Source organism: Brassica napus, chromosome A6 (genome assembly GCF_020379485.1).
Source record: "Brassica napus cultivar Da-Ae chromosome A6, Da-Ae, whole genome shotgun sequence".
Taxonomy (NCBI): domain Eukaryota; kingdom Viridiplantae; phylum Streptophyta; class Magnoliopsida; order Brassicales; family Brassicaceae; genus Brassica; species Brassica napus.
In genome coordinates this window covers 21974371-21995748 of record NC_063439.1, presented here as the reverse complement: position 1 = coordinate 21995748, position 21378 = coordinate 21974371, and the positions used below count along the sequence as shown (strand labels likewise).

Here is a 21378-nt window from a genome sequence, read left to right as displayed (position 1 = left end):
TTAAGCATTTTTGAATTTCAAAAAGTAGGATATTCGGAACCAAATTGAATACTGTTCTCATTCATATGAAGTTATCTGATTTGAATATTCAAAACTTTAACAGATTAGATAGAAGCTTGGGGGAGATATCGAATCTCCTATACATTTGTACTTATACGCAATTTGTGAGATAACGGACAAAAGTGAGAGCAGGATGATTTTGGAATCGCATAGACCATGTGCATCGGCCTCTTTTTGTGAAGACTAGTCTTTATCAATCAATCAATCATATTGATAATCAAGAGATGATAAAAAAATGTCCACGCAAACGAATAAGGAGATACAGGTTCGATTGAATATTGATGGTTGTAATTAATAATTAATGAGCCACTAATCCCTTCCAAATCTATAGATTTTTTCAAGATAAGGTGATACAGGTTCGTTTGAACTTCTTGATTCAAGTACTGTATCTTCCTCTCTACTCTGTTGTCTCAAATCATTTTCCAGTCCTTCACGATGATTCTAAAACAGCATGTGACAATGGGGGGAGATCATACAAAGGATATTTTCGGAGGCTCTTTGGCTGACAAAGCTGGTACAGACCTAGTAAGACTCAATGAGCCCTTTTATCTATTTGCTTCAGTTGAAACTTGAAACCGTTTAAATTTTCTTAAAAACAATTTGTGTCTTCTGCAAAATATCCTCTTTGTCTTAAAGTGTTAATCAAGGATCACTTCGAGGAGACGTGCAAAGCTATTATGCCTAGACTATGAGGTACAACATATTGTGTAAAAAAAAAACATTCTATTGTGTACGAGACTTGTTAGTTTTGCTTCTTGATTATGTCATTAATTCTTTCGAGATTTTATAAGAGAATCGATGGTTTTTAAAAGCCCGACTAGATTTAAGCGTTTTGGTTTAGCTACACTAAACCCATCAACCACGTGTTTCAGCCCTTGATCTCATTATGTCCTTCAGTTTCTCTGTTTATTGAAAAGCACTAAGTCTCTAAAATGTAGTCAGTGGTTGAAAAGAGCTTATTAAGATGGAAAATAAAATTGTAAACAAAATAACTCATAAGTTTTACTAGGTGCAAGGAAAGTAAAGAAAGGAAGAACTAACTGAACAACTTGGACCTCGCTCTGGAGAATGTACAGACCTTCGGGCTTAGGACTTCTTGAAATTCAAAAAACACTAAGTTTAAATGTTATATTTGATGGATATATGATAAAATTGAAAAGAGTAAACTGTTTTTACAATCAGTTTGAGCTAAGACAGTTCTTCAAAGAGGAATGATTATGGGTGCGACTGGTTTTCCCGCTACCACCCGCAAACGCAGTTTTTGCGGTTGGTAGCGGTTGTCAGCGGTTTGCAACAATCGCTCAAATCGTTCTAAACCGTTTCAAACCGCTCCGAATCTCATAAATTCAAAAGTTGGCTCCAGTTAGCGTTTGCGGTTGCGGGCGGTTGCGGGAGGGTAAATTTTTTTCTTTTTTTTAAAGCAATATATATACAAAAGTAAAAATATTTAATAAAAAATTTAAAATTAAAATTATGAAAATATTAAAATATATCTATTATATTTTAATTAATATTATAAAATTTTATAATAAAAACAATTACAATATATTTTCAAAAATTAAAATTATAACTTTCTAAATATAAATTTTATATTTATTATAATTTTATGATTTTTGATATTTTTATAATTATATTAAATGTAAATATTATTAATTTATTATTTGACTGTTACCGCATTTGGTAGTTAACCAGTCATAAGTCACCCGCAAACGCACCAATTTTTAAGTGCAGTACCAGTCGTACAAATTTCTTAAAACCGCTAGAAACCGCAACCGCCCGCATCCTTAAACTCGTGCAACCGCAACCGCTGCGTTTGAACCAGTCAGGCTAAGACAATGGACAACTTGAAAGAATGAGAGAGAGACTTCTTCAAAAATTTCTCTAATCGGAACTTCATCCCACAATCAAATCTGAAGAAACTATTAACGAGTTCAAGACGGTCTTGGCAAGACCCAGACCCAATAATATTTCAACAAGCAATGAAATATCAAAATAAGGCCCATGTAGTAAAGTTTACAAACAAACAATAATGAAATGACATTATTTATATTTATTTTATTACAGAACAATACTTGTCTATTTTTAAATGATTTCTAATAGATTTTTATTTCATTTCTAATTAATTCTAACCACTTCATTAATTATTTTTCTAAACAAATCGACATTATTTATTACACAAGTATAAAATAGAACTTACATATTTTCAATTGTTTTATTATATATTTTATATTTCCTTTCTACTCTTTTTAACTACTTCATCTACAATATTTTTATAGCATTTATTTAACGTATTAACCATAATAATTTGGCATATTTGAATGAAATTATTGCATTTGTGACAAAAATTCAAAATTGTTATCAAATAGTTTTTTTATTCGTTGACATAATCAGTTAGATATAGACATTCATGTACCTCGAGTTGTTCTTTCGGGAATCTGGTTTTTTTAAATTTTGAAATTAAACTTAATTCGAATATTATTATTTTAATGTGGATTTCGAATCGGATCTTCCCAAGTCCGGATGGATTCGGTTTTAGTGTATAAACCTAAAATGTATCCGAAACATGTTTAGATATTTGAATCAAAAGTAACCATATTAACCAATTCAGTTTGTATATTTTGAATTCAAACTTAAAATAATTTAAAAATAACGAAATAACAAAAAGTAACCATAATAGGTGTGATTGGTAGTTGTTGTAGTGATGTCCACAACTCCATATATTTCTACATCACCAAATTCACAACAATCAAACTTTATTTTTTTTTTTAATCACACTTCCTAAAATAATTAACAGTTGTACAAATGCTTTGTAGAGTCAAATATTCACAACAATTTTTTTAGGTTTTCCATAAAATTCTACAACAATAAAATGTAAAACCATAATAAAAAATCTGTAGATTTTTTTCTACAATAATTTTTATAAAGCTACAGAAATTACAATCGGACCCATTATCATATTTGATTTAGATTTGATTCTGATGTATAAGAAACTAAGAATACTTATATAATTAGTTATATGATGATACATATAAACTATATAACACTAATTTTGAAAAACAAAATATCTATTTATAAAAAAAAAATTTAATATCCACGCGGACACGCGCCAATCAGTCTCTAATAATGGTGAAAAATGGTTAAAAGCATATTAAGTGAAATAAGCCAGCTGGTTCATACAAAACAACAGGGTTTTCTACGTGTGCATAAACTAATCGTGTTTAGAGCATTTGCAAATCAATCAACATCGTTACAGTTCAATTCCGTAGCATCAAAAACAAGGATCCAAAACATCATGACGAAATTGACTTTGCATATCTTGTCCTCTGCAGCCGACGTATAAACTTTGTTCTGTAGATGCATTTAATATTAGTCACTAATTGTGCAGTAAGATTTAAAAATTATGGTAGGAGCCAGTGACAAAATTAATTATTCGTCCCCCGGAAAATATCTTCGCCAACTATAGCTACAAACAAATGCTACCATTGCGTCATCGTTATTTGTTTTCATTCGAAATTTCAGTCAGCAATACTAATCTCTTTTACCAAAATCTTTGGACTATTGTTACAAAGGAACTTATAGATATATCTTGATATCTGATGACATATGAATGGATGAAGTTTTTGAAAATAAGTAAATTTATACATAGTATATCTGTTAGATTACATTCAGATAGACAACAGGAGTTTATAGATATGGATGGAGTTTAGAGATTTCTTAGTATCATGTATTAATCACACGAGTTTACAGGTAGGAGGATTTAGTAGATTTTATAAAAGTAAAGGAGAAGGGAACAAAATACATTGGAGCGTTGAAGGGAATTATTGGATTTTTTTAGTAACTCTGTTTGTGGTTGGCTGATTGGCCACAAACTATTAGGTATCGTCGTAAATAAATAAATATATCCTTCTTTGAAAAAAGTATATCCTTCTTTTAAAAAAAAAAAAAATCATTATTATATTCTAGGCCATATTATATTCAATTAAAGATATCAGGAATATTTAAGAAAAAAAGATGGAATGAAATATATTTCATAAATTATCAACTTATATTATCTTATCAACAATTTCTTTATTTTATAAAACAAAATATATTTCATAAACTGTTTCCATGTTGTTAATTAGATATTTCAAAACTAAACACTTCATTAATAAATTCTAAATAATCTATATCTTAATAATTATATCAAGATATGTGAAAATTTAAAATTAACGAACAAATAATTTTTTTTTGGTTTAAATGTTAAAAAAGTATTTTCACTTCTTTGCCAGAAACCCTAAACATTGTAACTATTTCTTTTCATCGTAAATTGAATCCAAGTGGCGTAAATTACAGCCACAACCCATTTATCACTATGCCAACTCAACGTTGGTGGAACAAATAAATATGTACATACTTACCAGACTTCTTCGTCATCTCCTGAGCTCTCAAAAGATTAGCCTTGATATTACGATGCCTCTACGCTCCAGGAAAAAAAAATGTCATAACTCCCAAGTGTTTTTTTTTTGGCACAAAAGTGTTTTCAAAACATGAGTCAACTGCTTTGAAGGAGCGTCGATTTTTTTTCTTGTGTTGGATTACAAACGTCGCGCGCTAAAAGAGATAACGGGTTTAATGGTTACTAGTTAGTAGTTACTACTTACTAGTTAGTCGTAAAAATCAAAATAAATAATTAAAATTTGAATATTGGTAAAAATATTTAAAAAATTATTGGTTATCAATAAAACAAACAGAATGGCTTTTCAAAATTAAGGAATTTAATTCTTGGACCCATTTTAGTACTTACATCAATAAATTTGTACGATTATTTTTGAAATGAGTTTTTTAATTAATAACTAGACTTTGACCCGCACGTCCATGCGGATAATTTTTATTTTATAAATGTATATTGTCGCAAAAGTTTTAAATATATAATTTACATTTTAGTGTTTTATAATGTGTAATTCTATAATCTTCTTGGTTAGGTTTCTTATTTGATATTATTAATATATACTGATTTGTTTTATACATTTTACTTTGTTATTAATTGTTATTACATACTAATATATTTTTGAGTTCGGTACAATAAATTCATAATATGAAATAACCAAATAGAAAATCTATTTGATAATATTTTTAAAAATTTCTACAGTTTGAATAAAATTTGAAAGTTTATTTAGCTACACTATATAACTGATATTTGTTTAGAATAATTTATTCCATGTTCTGTGTAAAAATATACTTTAGCATCTATTATTTTAGAATATTGTATGATTTATAAGTAAATACAATTTTCAGTCTAAGTAATTTAACCATATTATTTTATTAGATTTTATGTATAGATCATCTTTCATATTATTTTAGTGTATTTTACCAATATATGATAATAATTAAATATATGTAATTGGTGAACAGAATTGTAATTCTCTTTTAATAGAGAAAATGAAGCTTCTAAAATGCCACCAAAACTCTCTGGATTTGCTTCCGGGATTTCAAGATTTCCTATATCCCAAGAGCTCGCAATAGAATTGTCGATTCTTTAGCTTGATCTGCACAGTCTTTTTATAGAAAATTGTTTTACATTAGTTGTTCTATTCCGGTTTAGTTATCCAGACCATCTCTAGTTTGAATAATAGAATAGTCGTTCGTTGTTAAAAAAATGCCCGCAAGAATATACATTTTCCATACATGATTTTTGAAACCCTCATTGAAACAATAGTTTTTTTTTCCATGATGGGTAGAAATAATATTTGAAGATGATATATTTTTCATGTCTCAAATCTCATGTTATTGTAATAGGAATTAGAAATTATATATTATAATGTTGGAGCAATAATTGTAATCTATAAACATCAAATGAAGTCTAAAAGATTACGTTTTTCTAAGGGTTTGACTAGTTCAAACGCAGCGGTTGCGGTTGCGGAATTTTGTGGATGCGGGCGGTTGCGGTTTCTAGCGGTTTTAAGAGATTTGTATGACTGGTACTGCGGTTAAAAATTGGTGCGTTTGCGGGTGACTTATGACTGGTTAACTACCAAATGCGGTAACAGTCAAATAATAAATTAACAATATACATTTAATATAATTATAAAAGTATCAAAAATCATAAAATTATAATAAATATAAAATTTATATTTAGAAAGTTATAATTTTAATTTTTGAAAATTTATTGAAATTGTTTTTATTATAAAATTTTATAATATTAATTAAAATATAATAGATATATTTTAATATTTTCATAATTTCAATTTTAAATTTTTTATTAAATATTTTTACTTTTGTATATATATTGTTTTAAAAAAAAGAAATTTTTTTTACCCTCCCACAACCGCCCGCAACCGCAAACGCTAGCTGGAGCCAGCTTTTGAATTTATGAGATTCGGAGCGGTTTGAAGCGGTTTCGAACGATTTGAATGATTGTTGCAAACCGCCGACAACCGCTACCAACCGCAAAAGCTGCGTTTGTGGGTGGTAGCGTGAAAACTAGTCGCCCCCTAAGTCCTTTCTCAAAAAAAAAAAATTACGTTTTTGTATATGACAAACATATTCTGTCCATTAATTCAGTGGAGGATAAAATTAAGTTGGACGAAAATATTTTCAGTGGAGGATAAAATTCTGTTAGAAAAATCTGTAGCAATTTATTAATATATTACAATGAAGGAAGACTAATAAATAGGAATTATCTTATTATAATAGTATTGATATTCTAAATAATGTTACATGTTTTGTTGAACCATTTCAAATTTAAGTGACAACATTTTTAAATAGATAAAATTTAGGACTCTAAATTAATAGAGTAGATCATGGTAGGCTCTAGACGACTACATCACTTACCAATCCCATGTAAACAGTCCAGATTTAAAGGGTGAGTAACAAGGAATTTTTTTATTATTTTTTGGCATCTGAGTGAATAACAAGGAATATAACAGTTTCCTTAAACAAAGGAGAAACAAAATCAGGGGAGTTTCAATTTTATTTAACATCATTATTCCGTTAAAGTTCTTATTAACCAATGGCAAAAGAGAAAGGTGTAACTGAAAGATTTCATGATATTTTAATATCTAATTAGTGTTAAACTGGCACAATTAAATATATTTTTAAAACATAAAAAAAATCTAAACTTATTATATAGAGAATATACTCCTATATAATCTGCATCTCTAAACCGCGGCTTAGCTTGATTTAAGAGTCTCTTTCCTGTGGGAATCTCTATCAACCCCCACTGAATATATATTTTCCAAGGGGCCGTCGAGTTCTTATAAACCAAACCACCAATTCAACCTTCTATCATTGTTTCACCACCATCTCTCTCTCTCTCTCTCTCTGGTAATAACTGTTTTTTGCAGAATATGGAATCATTCCACTTCTGTAACGTTAGCATATGCTCATGGTTTCCTCATGCATCAACCACACCTTTTCCTTTTCCCAACTCCTAATCTTCTCTTCATCTGAGTTTTTTTTTCTCTTTTATCAAGTAAAACATTAAATTTGTAAATGGAGGAAGAACGGCGTGTCGTTCTGTTCGGGAAATACGAAATAGGAAGGCTTTTAGGCAAAGGAACCTTCGCTAAAGTCTACCACGCAAAACACATCACCACCGGCGAAAGCGTCGCGATCAAGATCATCAACAAAGACCACGTCATGAAACGTAACGGCATGATGGATCAGATCAAGCGCGAGATCTCCATCATGAAGCTCGTCCGCCACCCCAACATCGTCGAGCTCAAAGAAGTCATGGCGACCAAGACGAAGATCTTCTTCGTGATGGAGTTCGTCAGAGGCGGAGAGCTTTTCGCCAAAGTCGTTAAAGGGAAACTTAAAGAAGACGCGGCGCGTAGATATTTCCAGCAGCTGATCTCGGCCGTCGATTTCTGCCACAGCAGGGGCGTCTCTCACCGCGATCTGAAGCCGGAGAATCTCCTCGTCGACGAGAACGGAGATCTCAAGGTCTCCGACTTCGGACTCTCGGCCTTGCCCGAGCAGCTTCTCCAAGACGGATTGCTACACACTCAGTGCGGCACGCCTGCTTACGTGGCGCCAGAGGTTTTGAGAAAGAAGGGATACGATGGCGCGAAAGCGGATATTTGGTCGTGCGGCGTCGTTTTGTACGTGCTTCTCGCTGGATACCTTCCGTTTCAAGAAGAGAATCTCATGAACATGTATCGAAAGATCTTCAAGGCGGAGTTCGATTTTCCTCCATGGTTTTCCCCCGAGGCGAGGAGGCTGATCTCGAAGCTCCTCGTCGTCGATCCGGAGAAACGGATCTCGATCCCGGCGATCACGCGGACGCCGTGGTTTCGGAAAAGCTTCAAAGCTCCGATGATCACGGTCCTTAACGACGGCGAGGAGGAGGAGGACGGAGCGGCGGCGCCGGCGGTGGTGGTGTCGCCGAAGTTTTTCAACGCGTTTGAGTTTATCTCGTCGATGTCGTCGGGGTTCGATCTGTCGAGTTTGTTCGAGAGCAAGAGGAAGGTGAGGTCCATGTTCACGTCGCGGTGGTCAGCGGCGGAGATAATGGGGAAGATGGAAGGGATCGGGAAGGAGATGGGGATGAAGGTGAAGAGGACGAAGGATTTCAAGGTGAGGATGCAGGGGAAGACGGAGGGGAGGAAGGGGCAGATAACGGTGACGGCGGAGGTTTTCGAGGTTGCGCCGGAGGTTGCCGTCGTGGAGCTGTGTAAATCGGCTGGAGACACTCTGGAGTATAACAAGTTGTATGAGGAGCAAGTCAGGCCGGCGTTGAAGGACATCGTGTGGTCGTGGCACGGTGACAATAATAATAATAATAATATTATTATTAATGACAGTAATAATAGTAGTAATAATTATACTAGCGATGAAAACTCTGGTAGTGACTGTGAGAGAATATAATGATAGTAATGTGAAGCTGTTGATTTGGTTTGTTTAATTCGCTTGTTATTAGACTCGGGAAGATTTTTGTGTATATGGAACCGTTTAGTTCATTAAGAAACTTAAATTAGTCATACATTTTCTAACATAATGTTTGTTTGACCCAAAAAAATGTTGAATCTTTATGCTAATTTACATGAATATATGAATACAAAAGTCTTAACCTCTGATGATATGAAGAAATTACAAGAGATTTATACGAACAATTGAAGTTGTGTACTAGTAGTATGTTGCATAACTGCTACTAATGTGGTTTGCTTAAATTTTAGGAATGACTTAGGCCGAACATATATTAAAGCTGACAAAAATAACTAATAAAGTTAATATGAAGTATTTGACATAAGGCTAATAAAAAATCTTATGAAAAATAACTGGAATTTTGTTGTTAGTGTGTATTTTCATTTCTGACTGTATTTAGTAAATCATTTTCTTAGTAAATCATTTCATATCAAAATACCATGTTGAAAGCATTATAACATAATAAATGTTCTTCAAAATGTCAATTAAGGGGGGATTCAAAAACATAAATACCTACTAATATGTCAATTTTTTTGTTTATCTGTAATTATATTAAAATATTTAAACATGTTATAAAATAAGAAAAATGGAAATTTAACTTTGAAGCTTTTCATGAGATATTTAAAGTCCTGTTGAATCTAATGCTTATTGTATTCACGTAGCAGAGTATATCAAAATATCTAGTAGCACTACGAATCAATGACATTTTGTCATTTCTAGCACATGATTTAACGTTAACAACAAGAACTTCGCGAGTCATTTTTCCTGTCACGCAGCATATGCATATTTTCTTTAATATTACAATTAATTTAATAACTTTTGAAAATGAAATACGTTACTTTGACCAGAGCCAGGACATATTTAATACTAACATTTTGTTGTTCACCGCCAGTATAATTACAGACAGATTTCAGTGGGTGAGTTTAACTACAAATTAGCGACACATAACGATTGGATTAGTGGATACGATAACGTTAGTTGCGTGATGGAGAAAAAGTACCGGACACAAACCTTGCAGATAATTGGTGAGTTTTGAGAAGAACCGGCACGTGTTTGTGTCGTAGAGAGTCCAAAACAACACACCTTTCCTTGTATTACAAAGTCAAATTATAGAAAGAGTAATTTCAAAGAACAAAGTCAGGACAAAATCCATTTTAAATGAGGAAAATACATCATGAAACTTCGACGAGTCCAATTTTTTAATTGTCATTGCATCTATTATTGCGTAATGCAAACATTCTGGAAAAGTGATATATGCACAAATTACAAGCGTTAAGATATCGGTCCGTAAACGGCGTTAGATTGAGCGACAATTTTCTTTTAGATTAGACATAACATATAACATTAAAAAAAAGATTAGACGACATAACAGTATAACATAAGATCAGAAAACTAGATTGCTAAATAGTAGATACTAGGTGATTCTCCCGTATATATATACATGTTTAAATATTTATAAAGTAAATACATTATAATAATTTGTTTATATTTTGTTTTCATTTATTTAAAATTTTAAATCAAGTTATAGTTTATACCTAAAAATTAACGATAATTTTAAATAATATTATGTTATCATTTTAATTAGATATATGTGATTTTATGTATAATATATAGTCCGTCTAATTATTATTTGGATATATTGGACTGTCTTTTTTTTGAACTAAATCATAACTTTTTATTCTAAATTAGTTAATTTTTTCATTTTTTGTTGTTTCCTATATTTTGGTGCTTTAGATTTTTTCATATATTTTTGTAAGAATTATATATAGTTTGGTATACTTATTTTAGAAAACAAATATAAATATGAACTAAAATTTTGATGGATTCGCAGTTATATAAACGAATCTACTAGAGCCAGACCGGATGTCTATGCTGAAGGCCAGACGCTCAACTAGAGTCAAACGTCCGTCACCAGATATTCAATCCCTCGTTTACAATGATATTTTCTGTTTTGGGCTTAAGCCCTCACAGATTTATTTTTGTGTAATTATTCTCAAAATACTTCATACTAAGTGGAATTGGACCAACTATATATATTAGACTTTATTCTATCTAATATCCGATTTGAGACTTAGATTATTTTTTTTATTTATTCTGACATAACCCATGCATGGGCTATAATGAAAAATAAAATGAGAAATGACTATATACGAAAAATGAGATTAAAAAAAAAAAAGTGAAAGATGCTGTTTGTGGGTGCTATGAATCAATCATGCATCGTTTAGCCTCGATGCATGGAATACAAGTCGAGCTAAAATAGATGGAACATGCACCAACATTATCACTGGACCACCAAACTTTATCCCCAAAAAAGAAGGTTATTTTCATCCAACATTATTAAACTAAAGAAACACGGAATCAACTCCACAATTAGCTATAATAACCCAAACAAATAGTATATTTCTTGTACTCTAGATATATCATATACACACAAAAACGGCTCGGTCCACAACAATTTGGTTTCTGCTATATATCCTAAGCCGGTGGGTGTGTGTGGTGTAAGACAAAGGAACAGTGACGTATAACCTATGTTACATGGAAACGGAAGCGGGTACGTGGAAGCGGAAGCGTAAGGAAGCGCGGAAACGAGATTTTTTAAAGTATTAGAAAGCGGGTACGTGTTGGAAGCGTATATCTATATATAAATAAATATATATATATATATATATATAATATATTAATTTTAAAAAAAATTAGGACTAAAAATTATATGATTTAAATTTGAAATAATGCATTTATTCATTTATAATAATTTTGAAATGATTTTATATTAAAACTGTAAAAATACACATAAATGAAGTTTACAAAAAATATTATATTAATTATTTTTAATACTTCATAAATAATTGACACAATATATTTCAATATGTGCTATATCTTTAATAAAAAATCTCAATGCATAAAAATAATTTATAGTATTATTTTTAATATTTGTATATTTATAACTCAATATTCATTACTATTGATTTTTTTATTTTATATAGATTAAAACTATGGTTTTATATTTTATTCATATACATTGCATTTTTTTTTAAAACGGAAGCGTGATTCCAAAACGGAATCGTAAGCTTCCAACAAGTTTTTAAAGAGAATATTTTAGAAACGTTTTGGAAGCGAGATTCCGCAAGCTTCCACAAGGTTCCGATTCCGATTCCGGTTCCGAAGCGGGAAACGGACGTCCGATGAAGCTTCCGTGCAACGTAGCGTATAACAGATTGAATAAGGATGAAGGCAATATGTGGTACTAATTACCTAACTGCTTACCCGTCATCTGATGTCGTCGGCCCCATTTCATGTTTCAATCTATCTATTTATGTGTCTCTGTGTCTTTTGTTCATTTCTAATTCCAACGACCTTCCTTCGGTCCTACTCCAACCAAAATGTGAGTCCTACACAAAGGCTACGTCCAATATTTCTTTAATATTATACAGAAAAGTTCCCCAACTAGACCATGTTTACGAGCACAATCATATTATCCTTTACCACCGTGTTTAAAATGATGGGACTCAATAATTTGTGTTGCTCATGTTTTGATGAATCCATGTAATATAAGTCTTTGGCCTTAGGGATTCTTGTACTTAAACTTTTATTGATCTCTTTCCAAAAGTTGTGTGATCATCCAAAATAGTTTATTTTACATTAATCCAAGATCAATAAAAAATACTCCTTTATGCGGTTTATAATTCTGATAGATTGATTTATGTATGAAATTTTATTATTCAGTAACACATCTATGTAGACTAAGGTTTTGGACATAGTTAATCAATTAGAAACTATCAGAATTTAGAATGGTCATTCCTAACAACTGAGATCATGCAATGGTCACTAAACATTTGTCCGAAATATACCCTACGTTTGCAATCTGATATAAATTGAAGACTTCATTGCAAGGAGTAGTATTTAAACATCTTGTCCAAATTCTTGAACTGGAACTACATAGGGAGAGTTCCAATCTGCATCAAAGATCTCCTGAAGCTTCAACACAATCTCTGTATTGTATGTTCCAAAGCTCAAACCACTTGTCGCATAAAAATAGTCCCAAACCAAATTGCTGGTTCCTATGTGAGCCCTAAGGTCGCTGACCACATACTTCCCATGATTCACCCTCGTGTAACCTGGATATAGGTTTCCCGTTTTAGTCCCGTTTCTGACAGCAGGTCCTGTCTTGTTAAAACCAGGAACCATGTAGTATCTGATCTCCACTTGGCCAAAACATTTACTTTGCACAGAGGAAGATGAGCAAAGAACATTGGAGTAGAGCAGCGACCTCAAGTAACCATCAGTGGCCGGAATGAAATGACCCCAATATGCTACTAGGATCTTCACTTTGGCTTTCTTGGCAAAAACAATCTGCGATGTCAGCTTATGTTTTTCATATTCTGACATTTTTCAGACGAGTACAAGATCATTAAGAACAGGTTTAGTACCTCGGAAACCGCAGAAGAAAGTGATGACCAGTAAACCGTGGGATTAGTGTACTGAGACTGACCAAGCCAATCCATTGTATTGATCCTCACTGTTCCTCCTTCCACTACTGATTTGATTGTGTCTATCCATCCTTGTTCATCAGATTGATGCTTTCCAAACAAAAGCTACATATATTCAAGAAACCAAAACCATATCATATATACAAGCAAAGAGCGTTGGAATGTTCTAAAATTTTCTTGTTTTCTTAAACCTCAGGTGGTGCAAAAGATAGATAACTCGGTTGCGTTTCTTGACAAGAACGGTTTCTAGGGAGAGTTCCGATGTCGATATTGAACATCTCAGGATCAGACAGTGGAGGATAACCTGGTGAAACATTAGGTGTCTCTATGTAACTTGGAAGAGGTGACCTGAGAAAAAAAGAGAGATAACTCACTCTCTAGTAAGATTAAAAAAAGAAGAATATTGTTTCTAGGTTTAGTGTAACATTACTTGCATCTCGCTTTGCTAGGTATAAAACGTGACCAGCAAGGAACAGTTCTATTGATCAACCATTGTTGATCTGATGCATTTCTCGTGTGAACTGAAGAGTCAAGAGAGGCTAATCTCCACAAGTTATCGAAATAAGTTTTGATCTTTCTAGCAATTTGTGAACATCCACTTAAGTATATCCCAACTTCTTTCACCTGGCAACATCCAAAGAGTTGACATTGTTCTACATGGTTCCAATGTGTATATGTTTTAGACATTACCTGAGTTAAAGACTTCCAATCATTGTTGGCAGATCCTATATAAACATCGCGGTCATCTGAAATCCAAACCTTGGCATGAACAATCCCTGAGCCGTACCATTTGCTTAGTAGCAAAGTCACATTCTTCACGTTTGGTCTTCCATTAGCAAGATCAGATGGTTCTTTGGTGTACTCTGGGTATACTCCTGAATGAGATAATAATCTATGCACAAACATTTATAATTCTATGATCAAAAACTCAAAACAGTTGGCTCAAAGAAATGATCTTAATTTTTTACTGGTTTTACCTGATGCTAACGTTGCGATTAGCAGCACTGTCGATGGATTTGTAAACAAGAGAACCAAGATGAGCTCCAAACTGCTGCAAATCTGAATCCGAGTAACCGAAATCGCCAGAGCGAGGATCCTTTGGACTAGCAAGAAGCTGCCAGTACTGTGCTATGATGTCAAGTGATCTTGTTGAATTGTTTGCAAGCCACTGAAACACATCACCTGCACCCCACCAGACATTAAAACAAATAAAGATCTGGTTTTTGTAATTATAACAAACTAACTAAAGTATCCAACTTTTCCGGGGAAGTTATCAAAAACAGAGTTTTTTTTTCGAAAAAAAAAAACAATCTTTCTCTGAATACAAGCAACGAAATGATTCTGCATCATTCTATAAGAAAACCTTTAACTTCAAATCCAGAGTTTTGATAGAATCTAACCACAAATTTGCAGATTTTCTAGGGAAGAAAACACTAAAACAGAGAAAATAGTGATATTGAATAATAACCTGTGGAAAGTACACCAGGGATGAGAGGAAGCTCGGGCATGTCAGTGGGGTTGGACTGAACTAGCCAAGCTTTGCATCGGTCGGAAGAATCTACAAAACGTGGTAGGGAGAGGGAAGCTAGAACCAAAACGAATGCGTATAGAAGTACTCTCCTCATCTTTTTCTTCTTGAGTGGCCAGGTATGGATTCAGCAGCACTGCTCTGTTCATCATCAAGAAGACTCAAGAGAACATATGAGAACGCATTATAGTTTGTGAGCACCGACGAATATTCTTTTACGGATAAATTTTGATCTTGAAAAGTCAATGCTTCACACATCGCAAATTTGAAGTTATTAACGGCAAGGAAATCACCCTCAATAACTAAAAAAATCTAGACTAATTAAAAGCTTTTGGACATAAATTTTGTATAGTTTGTGTATTAATTGCTTTTTTCTTTTTCTTTTGTCATTTAAATTATTAAATTATATTGATATTAAAATTATTATAAATATTTTCGGGTGGAATTAATCATTTTAAATCTCATTATATTATTATTGTACGTGTAAACAAAATTAACCAGAAAATGACGTAGAAGTTTTATTAGTTAGAGCAGAACATCTCAAGTAAATGCCAAATTTAATGTCTGTCTCCGACCGTTTTTTTTTAAATGTTTTTTTCTACTTTTTCTTTTCTTGGAAGAGAGACTTGGTAAGGGACTTGACCGTTATAAATAACCGTTAGGACAAGCAGAGTAGCACCATTTACTTCCAAACGGCTAGTTTCTTCCTCTATATATACACATCCAATCATTCATTCACAACAGACTCACTTAAGCCACATCAGTCTCATCTTTTTCTCTCTCTGTCTCATACTCAAACTAACTCTAATGGCTCGGACAACTCTACTTGAGACTTCCTGTCTATACTTCTTCTGCTTACTGTTGTTGGCTGATCTCGCCTGTTGCAAAGAGATTCTGGTCGGAGGCAAATCCAGCGCCTGGAAAATCCCTTCTTCGCCTTCTGAATCCCTCAACAAATGGGCTGAGAGTTTGCGGTTTCACGTCGGCGATTCTCTCGGTGAGTTTTTCTCTCTCTCCAACAACACATCTCTTTCGTTTTTACTTTAAAGTTCATAACCTTATGTGAAATGTGTTAAACGCAGTGTGGAAGTACGATGGAGAAAAGGACTCGGTTCTGCAAGTGACTAAAGAAGCTTACATCAACTGCAACACCACGAACCCAGCAGCTAATTACAGCAATGGAGACACCAAGGTGAAGCTAGATAGATCTGGTCCTTTCTTCTTCATCAGCGGCACCAAGAGCAATTGCATCGAAGGCGAGAAGCTTCACATTGTTGTCATGTCCTCTCGTGGGGGACACACTGGTGGTTTCTTCACCGGCTCTGCTCCTTCTCCGGCACCTTCTCATGCTCTCTTGGGAACTCCAGCTGTTCCACCTGCAACCGGTTCAGCTTCTTCTTTGACCAGAAGAATTGGAGTTTTTGGACTTGTTGGATTAGCAATTGTTCTGCTCTACCAATAATAGAATGTTTAGATTCCATCTCTGGTTTATATTCGTTCGGTTAAAATTCTTTTGGCTTTTTGACAATGGTGTATTCCCGAATATATTAGACGAATTTCCAAGAGATTATGAGATCAGTTGCTAACAAAATGCAATCTACAACATACACCAACCCCCTAACTTATATAGGTCCATAAATTTTAAAAGACACCATCAAAGATAAGATGAGTTGAGAAAACAAACTTCTCTCAGAAAAAAAGATGGTGATGAGGACGACGAATGCCGAAGACACAATCCAAAAAGATCAGCAGCTGCAAAAGAAGAACATAAAGATTTAAAAGGACCAAGAGTTTGCAAACAAGTGACATACGCAATGCTTAATAGAATACTGATTCATTTCAACCCTCAAGGGGACAACAAACAACACTTGCCCAGTGGCCTGAATACCAAAGTTATACACCATCACGAGAAGTAAGAACAACTTATAAAGAGGCTACATTATTCGGAAAAATAACAGTGCTCTTATTATGGGATAATAGCTGGAGTTTCTATCTATAAGAAACTATATGTTTATTTCCCTGTATATACTTTAAACTCACTATCAGTTTCCCAATATATCACAAACTAATTAAATAGCACAATTTATGTCAATTCTAGAGATTTACATTCAGGTGGTCAGAGATAATAAGAAGAGAGCAATTTATAACTTGGACAAGAGAACGTTACCATGATATATATTTGGAAAATCAGGCTGTACCCATTTCAACATCATCTGAACCTTCAGCTGCCGCCATTAGAGGGTCCTTCAAACCATTTTCATTGTTACCATTAAGCTCACGAGCTGCCTTTTCAAGAAATTCCTTTGCAGCAGATCGAACAGACTGTTTCTCATTTGATTGGTATTTCCTCTTTTTTGCAGATGTTTCAGAATACCTCATCCTTGATTTCTCTCCTTTGCTGAGGTCTCTAATGTTTTGCCTTTGAGCTGCAATTATCAAACAACGGTTGTTAGAGAAACGAGGAAGGTAGGAAAGCGAAGGCTTTGAATAGTGACCAAGGAACGAAAGGGAACGCTGAATTCCTTATCATTCCCAAAAAAAAACACCATTCACAAGGAATAGTTTTTCCTTCTTGTTCCTCTTCATTCCTTTTTTTGTAGAGAAATATAAAACAAAAACATTTCTTGTTAAATTTGATAAGAAACAAGTATTCCTTTTCATTCATGTAATTTTATTCCTATACATTCATTTTCTATTCGTTCCTCGTGTTCCCGAAATGGTCACCAGTCGGAGCCGAAAACTGTATAAAAGCTTACCAGATGAAAGATCAGGCAGAGAGTGTTCGATGAAACGGGTTGCTGCCTGACGGTTTAAGACTGTAGTCGGACGCAATGGTTCTACGATAAAAAGGTTAAAAAAATAAGAGATCATATAGCGGATAAGACAGTGAATTTAAGGTAGCAATTCAGTCTCTAACAAAATCCAACTGAATAAAAAAGATTCCTAAACAAGATAAAACTGATGTAACGCTTATCTAATGAAATGATGAAACCAACACCAAGTCATAAGTTCGATTCCCGTTGGGAGGGATTTAAATTACATGGTTTGGGCCTCGCTCTATGTACGGAGCGAGGCCCAAACCATGTAAAACTGTTGTAGACGGAAAAACTGATGGATCTTCAACAAAAAGGGAAAATGGCTTGCTAACAAGAATTCAATGAAATAGATCTTATAAGTTTTATAAAAGTAAGTTGAGTATCAATCAATTTGGGAAATATAGCAAACAAAGAAGTTTATTTGATTTCAACAGACTTAGGTGTCCCAAATGGAATGCAACACATTTTTTTATAGAAGCAAATTGGAAATTAAAGATGATATAGGTAGATGAAATAGTCAAGGTGACGAAAAGCTAAGCGCAGAACAATGCATTAGGCGGGAGAGAATATGATAAGCCTTCCAATGGAAACACCACTTCAGTATACAAAGTTGACATACTACTCCCCTGCATTTAAGATGGGTGTATGCAATAATAAATCCTTCCACGAAAGAAGTTATAATCATCACCTTATAGCACAAAAAAAAAACTAACAAACACAGATACTCCAGTACAAGGTCAGAAATGCAGGTCCCTAGAAAGATTAGAAAAGAGGACTGCGTTTACAACAGTGTTCTAAGACCATCTCCAACCCATCTCTATAATAGAAATCTCTAAAATAGAGAAAAAAATAGAATAGCATTCCTCTATTTATAAAGACAAATATAGCATTCTCTTATTATAGAAGAACATATTGGAGCAAAAATCTCATCTATATTTTTTTTTCTATGGAGATCTCTACTATAAAGGTGGGTTGGAGGTGCTCTAAAAACCGAGGCAGCGGTTCAGCAAATTGGATCTAAATGAAACGATTTTTCCATAATGATATTTAAGAAAATCGTGTAAGCGTCTAAAAAATCGGTTTAGACACCCACCTAAACAATAATTCTCTATAAGACTATAAGACGCTTAACCGTCGCTTAGCAATAGCGCCTGCCATTCTCTATAAAATAAGACTGGCTAAGAAATTTATAAACTAAGAGCACAAATATCTAAGGCAGCAACTTTATAAGCTAAATGAGGCTGGTTAAGAGATAAGACTTGTTTTTGTCCACAAGACCACACAATCACCAATTCAAACTGAAACAAAAGTTTAAACAAACCCAAATACTCAAAATCTTGCAATCCAAACAGTCATATAAGAAACAAGTTTTGATCTTTCTAACGAAATTAGTAAGGAACAGGGTGTTTACCCTTGCTTCGATCCATACACCGCTGCAACTTCTCTTTGTAGACGTCAAGCCTCTCCTGCAAAAAAAAAAAAAAAGACTACACCATCAGCAAAAACAGCCAAAGAGATGTCATTTCATCAACAAACAAAAACGAATAGCCAAAAGACATTACAATTTCGGATTTGACACGGTGATCGTCAGGATTAACACCTGTACATCTCAACCTCACTGTAAAACAAAAAAAAAAGCCACAACAACACATTTATATATCCCACAAAGGAACAAACTTTTCAATCTTATAGTAAGAACGAAGAAGAAGAAAGAGGAAGAGGAGGAGGGTTACGATTGAAGATTGTTGTGGTGGCTTCGGCGAGCATGTACATAACCTTAGCTCGCTTCAACGGCTGCATTTGGGCAAGAACCTCTGGCTGAGCTAGAGAGAGCATCTCCTCGAGCTGCGGTTTGAGCTCCTCGAGGTGGGCCAGTGCTTGCTTCACAGCATCCATCGCTGATTTCGGAACTACTCCTGCTGCGGCGGCGGCGCTACTACTTCCTTCACCTCCTCCTTCCATCCTTATTCAACTGAAGAGTTAGACAGAGTTGGGAACAACACGGCGGCGAAGAGTTAGGTTTGCGGCGGCGGCGGTAGACTATTTGTTGAATTTTTTTTTTTTTTTTTTTATAAATAGAGAGGCCTTTCTGACGCAATCGGGAAGAATGACGTCAGCAACATGAAGATGCGTCATAGTCAGTACAGTTAAATATGGGCCGTTAAAGGGCCGTCAACCATCTCGCTTCCTCCGAACTAGGCTTATGGACTTTTTTACTCCAAACCCAAACCAAAGTAACTACCTAAATTAGATCCGAACCTCTATAATCCGATCCAAAGTAACCAAACCAAACCCAACATGATAATTAGCAAGGTTCTAAAAATGGGTCAAGGCGCCTAGGCTTCCGCGTAAATCGATTCTATCCAAAACGATTTTTTAAAAATCCAATTTATACCTATTTATATGATTTAAATTAGTTTAAACTGGTTTAAATCGGTTAAAATTGTTTAAAATCGATATAAAATTGTTTATATATGTTAAATTAATCAATAATATTATTACAAATCTACAAATTTATTTATTTTCTTTTGTTTTGTATATCTAATTTTGATAATTCATCACAATAATTTTATAATTAAACTTAAAAACTAAAATATATCATATAAATATATATAAAATATATAAAATAAATCAATAATTTGCTAAGGCTGGGGCTAGAATAATCCCTCCGGTGGCTAATCCTCTATAAAGCTATTCTTAGAACATTGATAATTAGTAAAAATCCGAAAATTTGAATCAACCAAACCAAAACAGGACCTACCTATGCCTACTCCAAATAGCTTCCTGCTCCGATCTTTCTCAATCTGCAATTAAGCAACAATGAAGCTTTTGGAGTCGAAAGCAATGAATTCGTTGTGGCTTTAGCTCGGCGATAAGTTTGGATTCTGGAAAGATGAGTTATTTCTCGATCACCCGTAAGAAAACTCCATTCCAGAAACACAGAGAAGAAGAAGAAGTAGTCAGGAAGAAGGTTTGTCTTGTTTATATCTCTCTCTCTCTCTCTCTCTCTCTCTCTCTCTCTCTTTTTAATGCAATTTAGCTTCGATCTGCATAATTTGATAAAATCGATGATGATGTTTCAGAAAGAGGAGAACGAGACGGCTCGTCTGTATCAGGAATTCGTGGAGTTGATTCCGAAGGTAAAAGGCTACGGCTTTTTAAAAACTCTTGTTACCTTGCGTCGTTTGTTTGTGATCTTCTTTTGGTGGTGTTGAAATGGTAGAGCAATTTGTATTGAGAACACGTTAATAAGAGTATGGACCCTTTTTTTTGGGGGTTCCATTTCAAAGAAGGGGAGTAGGTAAAATTGGTTGCTTTTGATTGTTCAACCTTGCAATTGCTAAGAATTTGTGGCAATCATAGACAGAAAGAGTTTCATGGCTTTCTGATGAGTATACAGTATGGACGTGGTTGTTATAAGGCTTGAGTAGTATACTCTCTATCTTGTGTTTGCTATATATATTTATAAGTTTGTGGGTCTTAGGAATAAAGTTCTTGGGTGTTGCTTGATAAGATTAAATCCATGTGTGTTTTCTTGTTGTATAGAAGATTATCTTCCACGTATTATTGTATGTAGGTATGT

General features: G+C 33.9%; 4 protein-coding genes and 1 long non-coding RNA gene across 6 annotated transcripts; 3 read left to right on the top strand and 2 right to left on the bottom strand.

The window, feature by feature from the left end:
* The first annotated feature begins 59 nt into the window (after window positions 1–59).
* Window positions 60–834, top strand: LOC106352096. The gene is made up of 2 exons (XR_002653052.2): window positions 60–585; window positions 697–834. It is a non-coding gene; the product is annotated as an uncharacterized LOC106352096 (long non-coding RNA).
* A 6359-nt stretch (window positions 835–7193) lies between these two features.
* LOC106348516 (CBL-interacting serine/threonine-protein kinase 25-like) lies at window positions 7194–9022 on the top strand. The gene has a single exon (XM_013788265.3). The coding sequence runs from the start codon at window positions 7531–7533 to the stop codon at window positions 8905–8907; it is 1377 nt and encodes a 458-aa protein (XP_013643719.2). The 5' UTR covers window positions 7194–7530; the 3' UTR covers window positions 8908–9022.
* Window positions 9023–12722: 3700 nt separating this feature from the next.
* Window positions 12723–15237, bottom strand: LOC106348514 (phospholipase D Z). The gene is made up of 7 exons (XM_013788264.3): window positions 14920–15237; window positions 14429–14633; window positions 14142–14343; window positions 13882–14075; window positions 13643–13799; window positions 13392–13556; window positions 12723–13314 (listed from the first exon to the last, which is right to left on the bottom strand). The coding sequence occupies exons 1-7, from the start codon at window positions 15074–15076 to the stop codon at window positions 12865–12867; spliced, it is 1530 nt and encodes a 509-aa protein (XP_013643718.2). The 5' UTR covers window positions 15077–15237; the 3' UTR covers window positions 12723–12864.
* A 471-nt stretch (window positions 15238–15708) lies between these two features.
* LOC106348513 (early nodulin-like protein 3) lies at window positions 15709–16570 on the top strand. The gene is made up of 2 exons (XM_013788263.3): window positions 15709–15976; window positions 16062–16570. The coding sequence occupies exons 1-2, from the start codon at window positions 15787–15789 to the stop codon at window positions 16439–16441; spliced, it is 570 nt and encodes a 189-aa protein (XP_013643717.1). The 5' UTR covers window positions 15709–15786; the 3' UTR covers window positions 16442–16570.
* On the bottom strand, window positions 16498–19851 carry LOC106348512 (nuclear nucleic acid-binding protein C1D). Of its 2 annotated transcripts, XM_013788262.3 has the most exons (6): window positions 19529–19849; window positions 19358–19413; window positions 19207–19261; window positions 17736–17816; window positions 17147–17405; window positions 16498–16731 (listed from the first exon to the last, which is right to left on the bottom strand). In XM_013788262.3, exons 1-5 carry the CDS (start codon window positions 19755–19757, stop codon window positions 17167–17169), a joined length of 660 nt encoding a protein of 219 aa, XP_013643716.2. In that variant the 5' UTR covers window positions 19758–19849; the 3' UTR covers window positions 16498–16731; window positions 17147–17166. The 2 variants fall into 2 exon arrangements, with proteins under 2 accessions (XP_013643716.2, XP_022543397.2); XM_022687676.2 differs by lacking the exon at window positions 17736–17816 and having other exon boundaries at window positions 19529–19851.
* Window positions 19852–21378: the final 1527 nt, after the last annotated feature.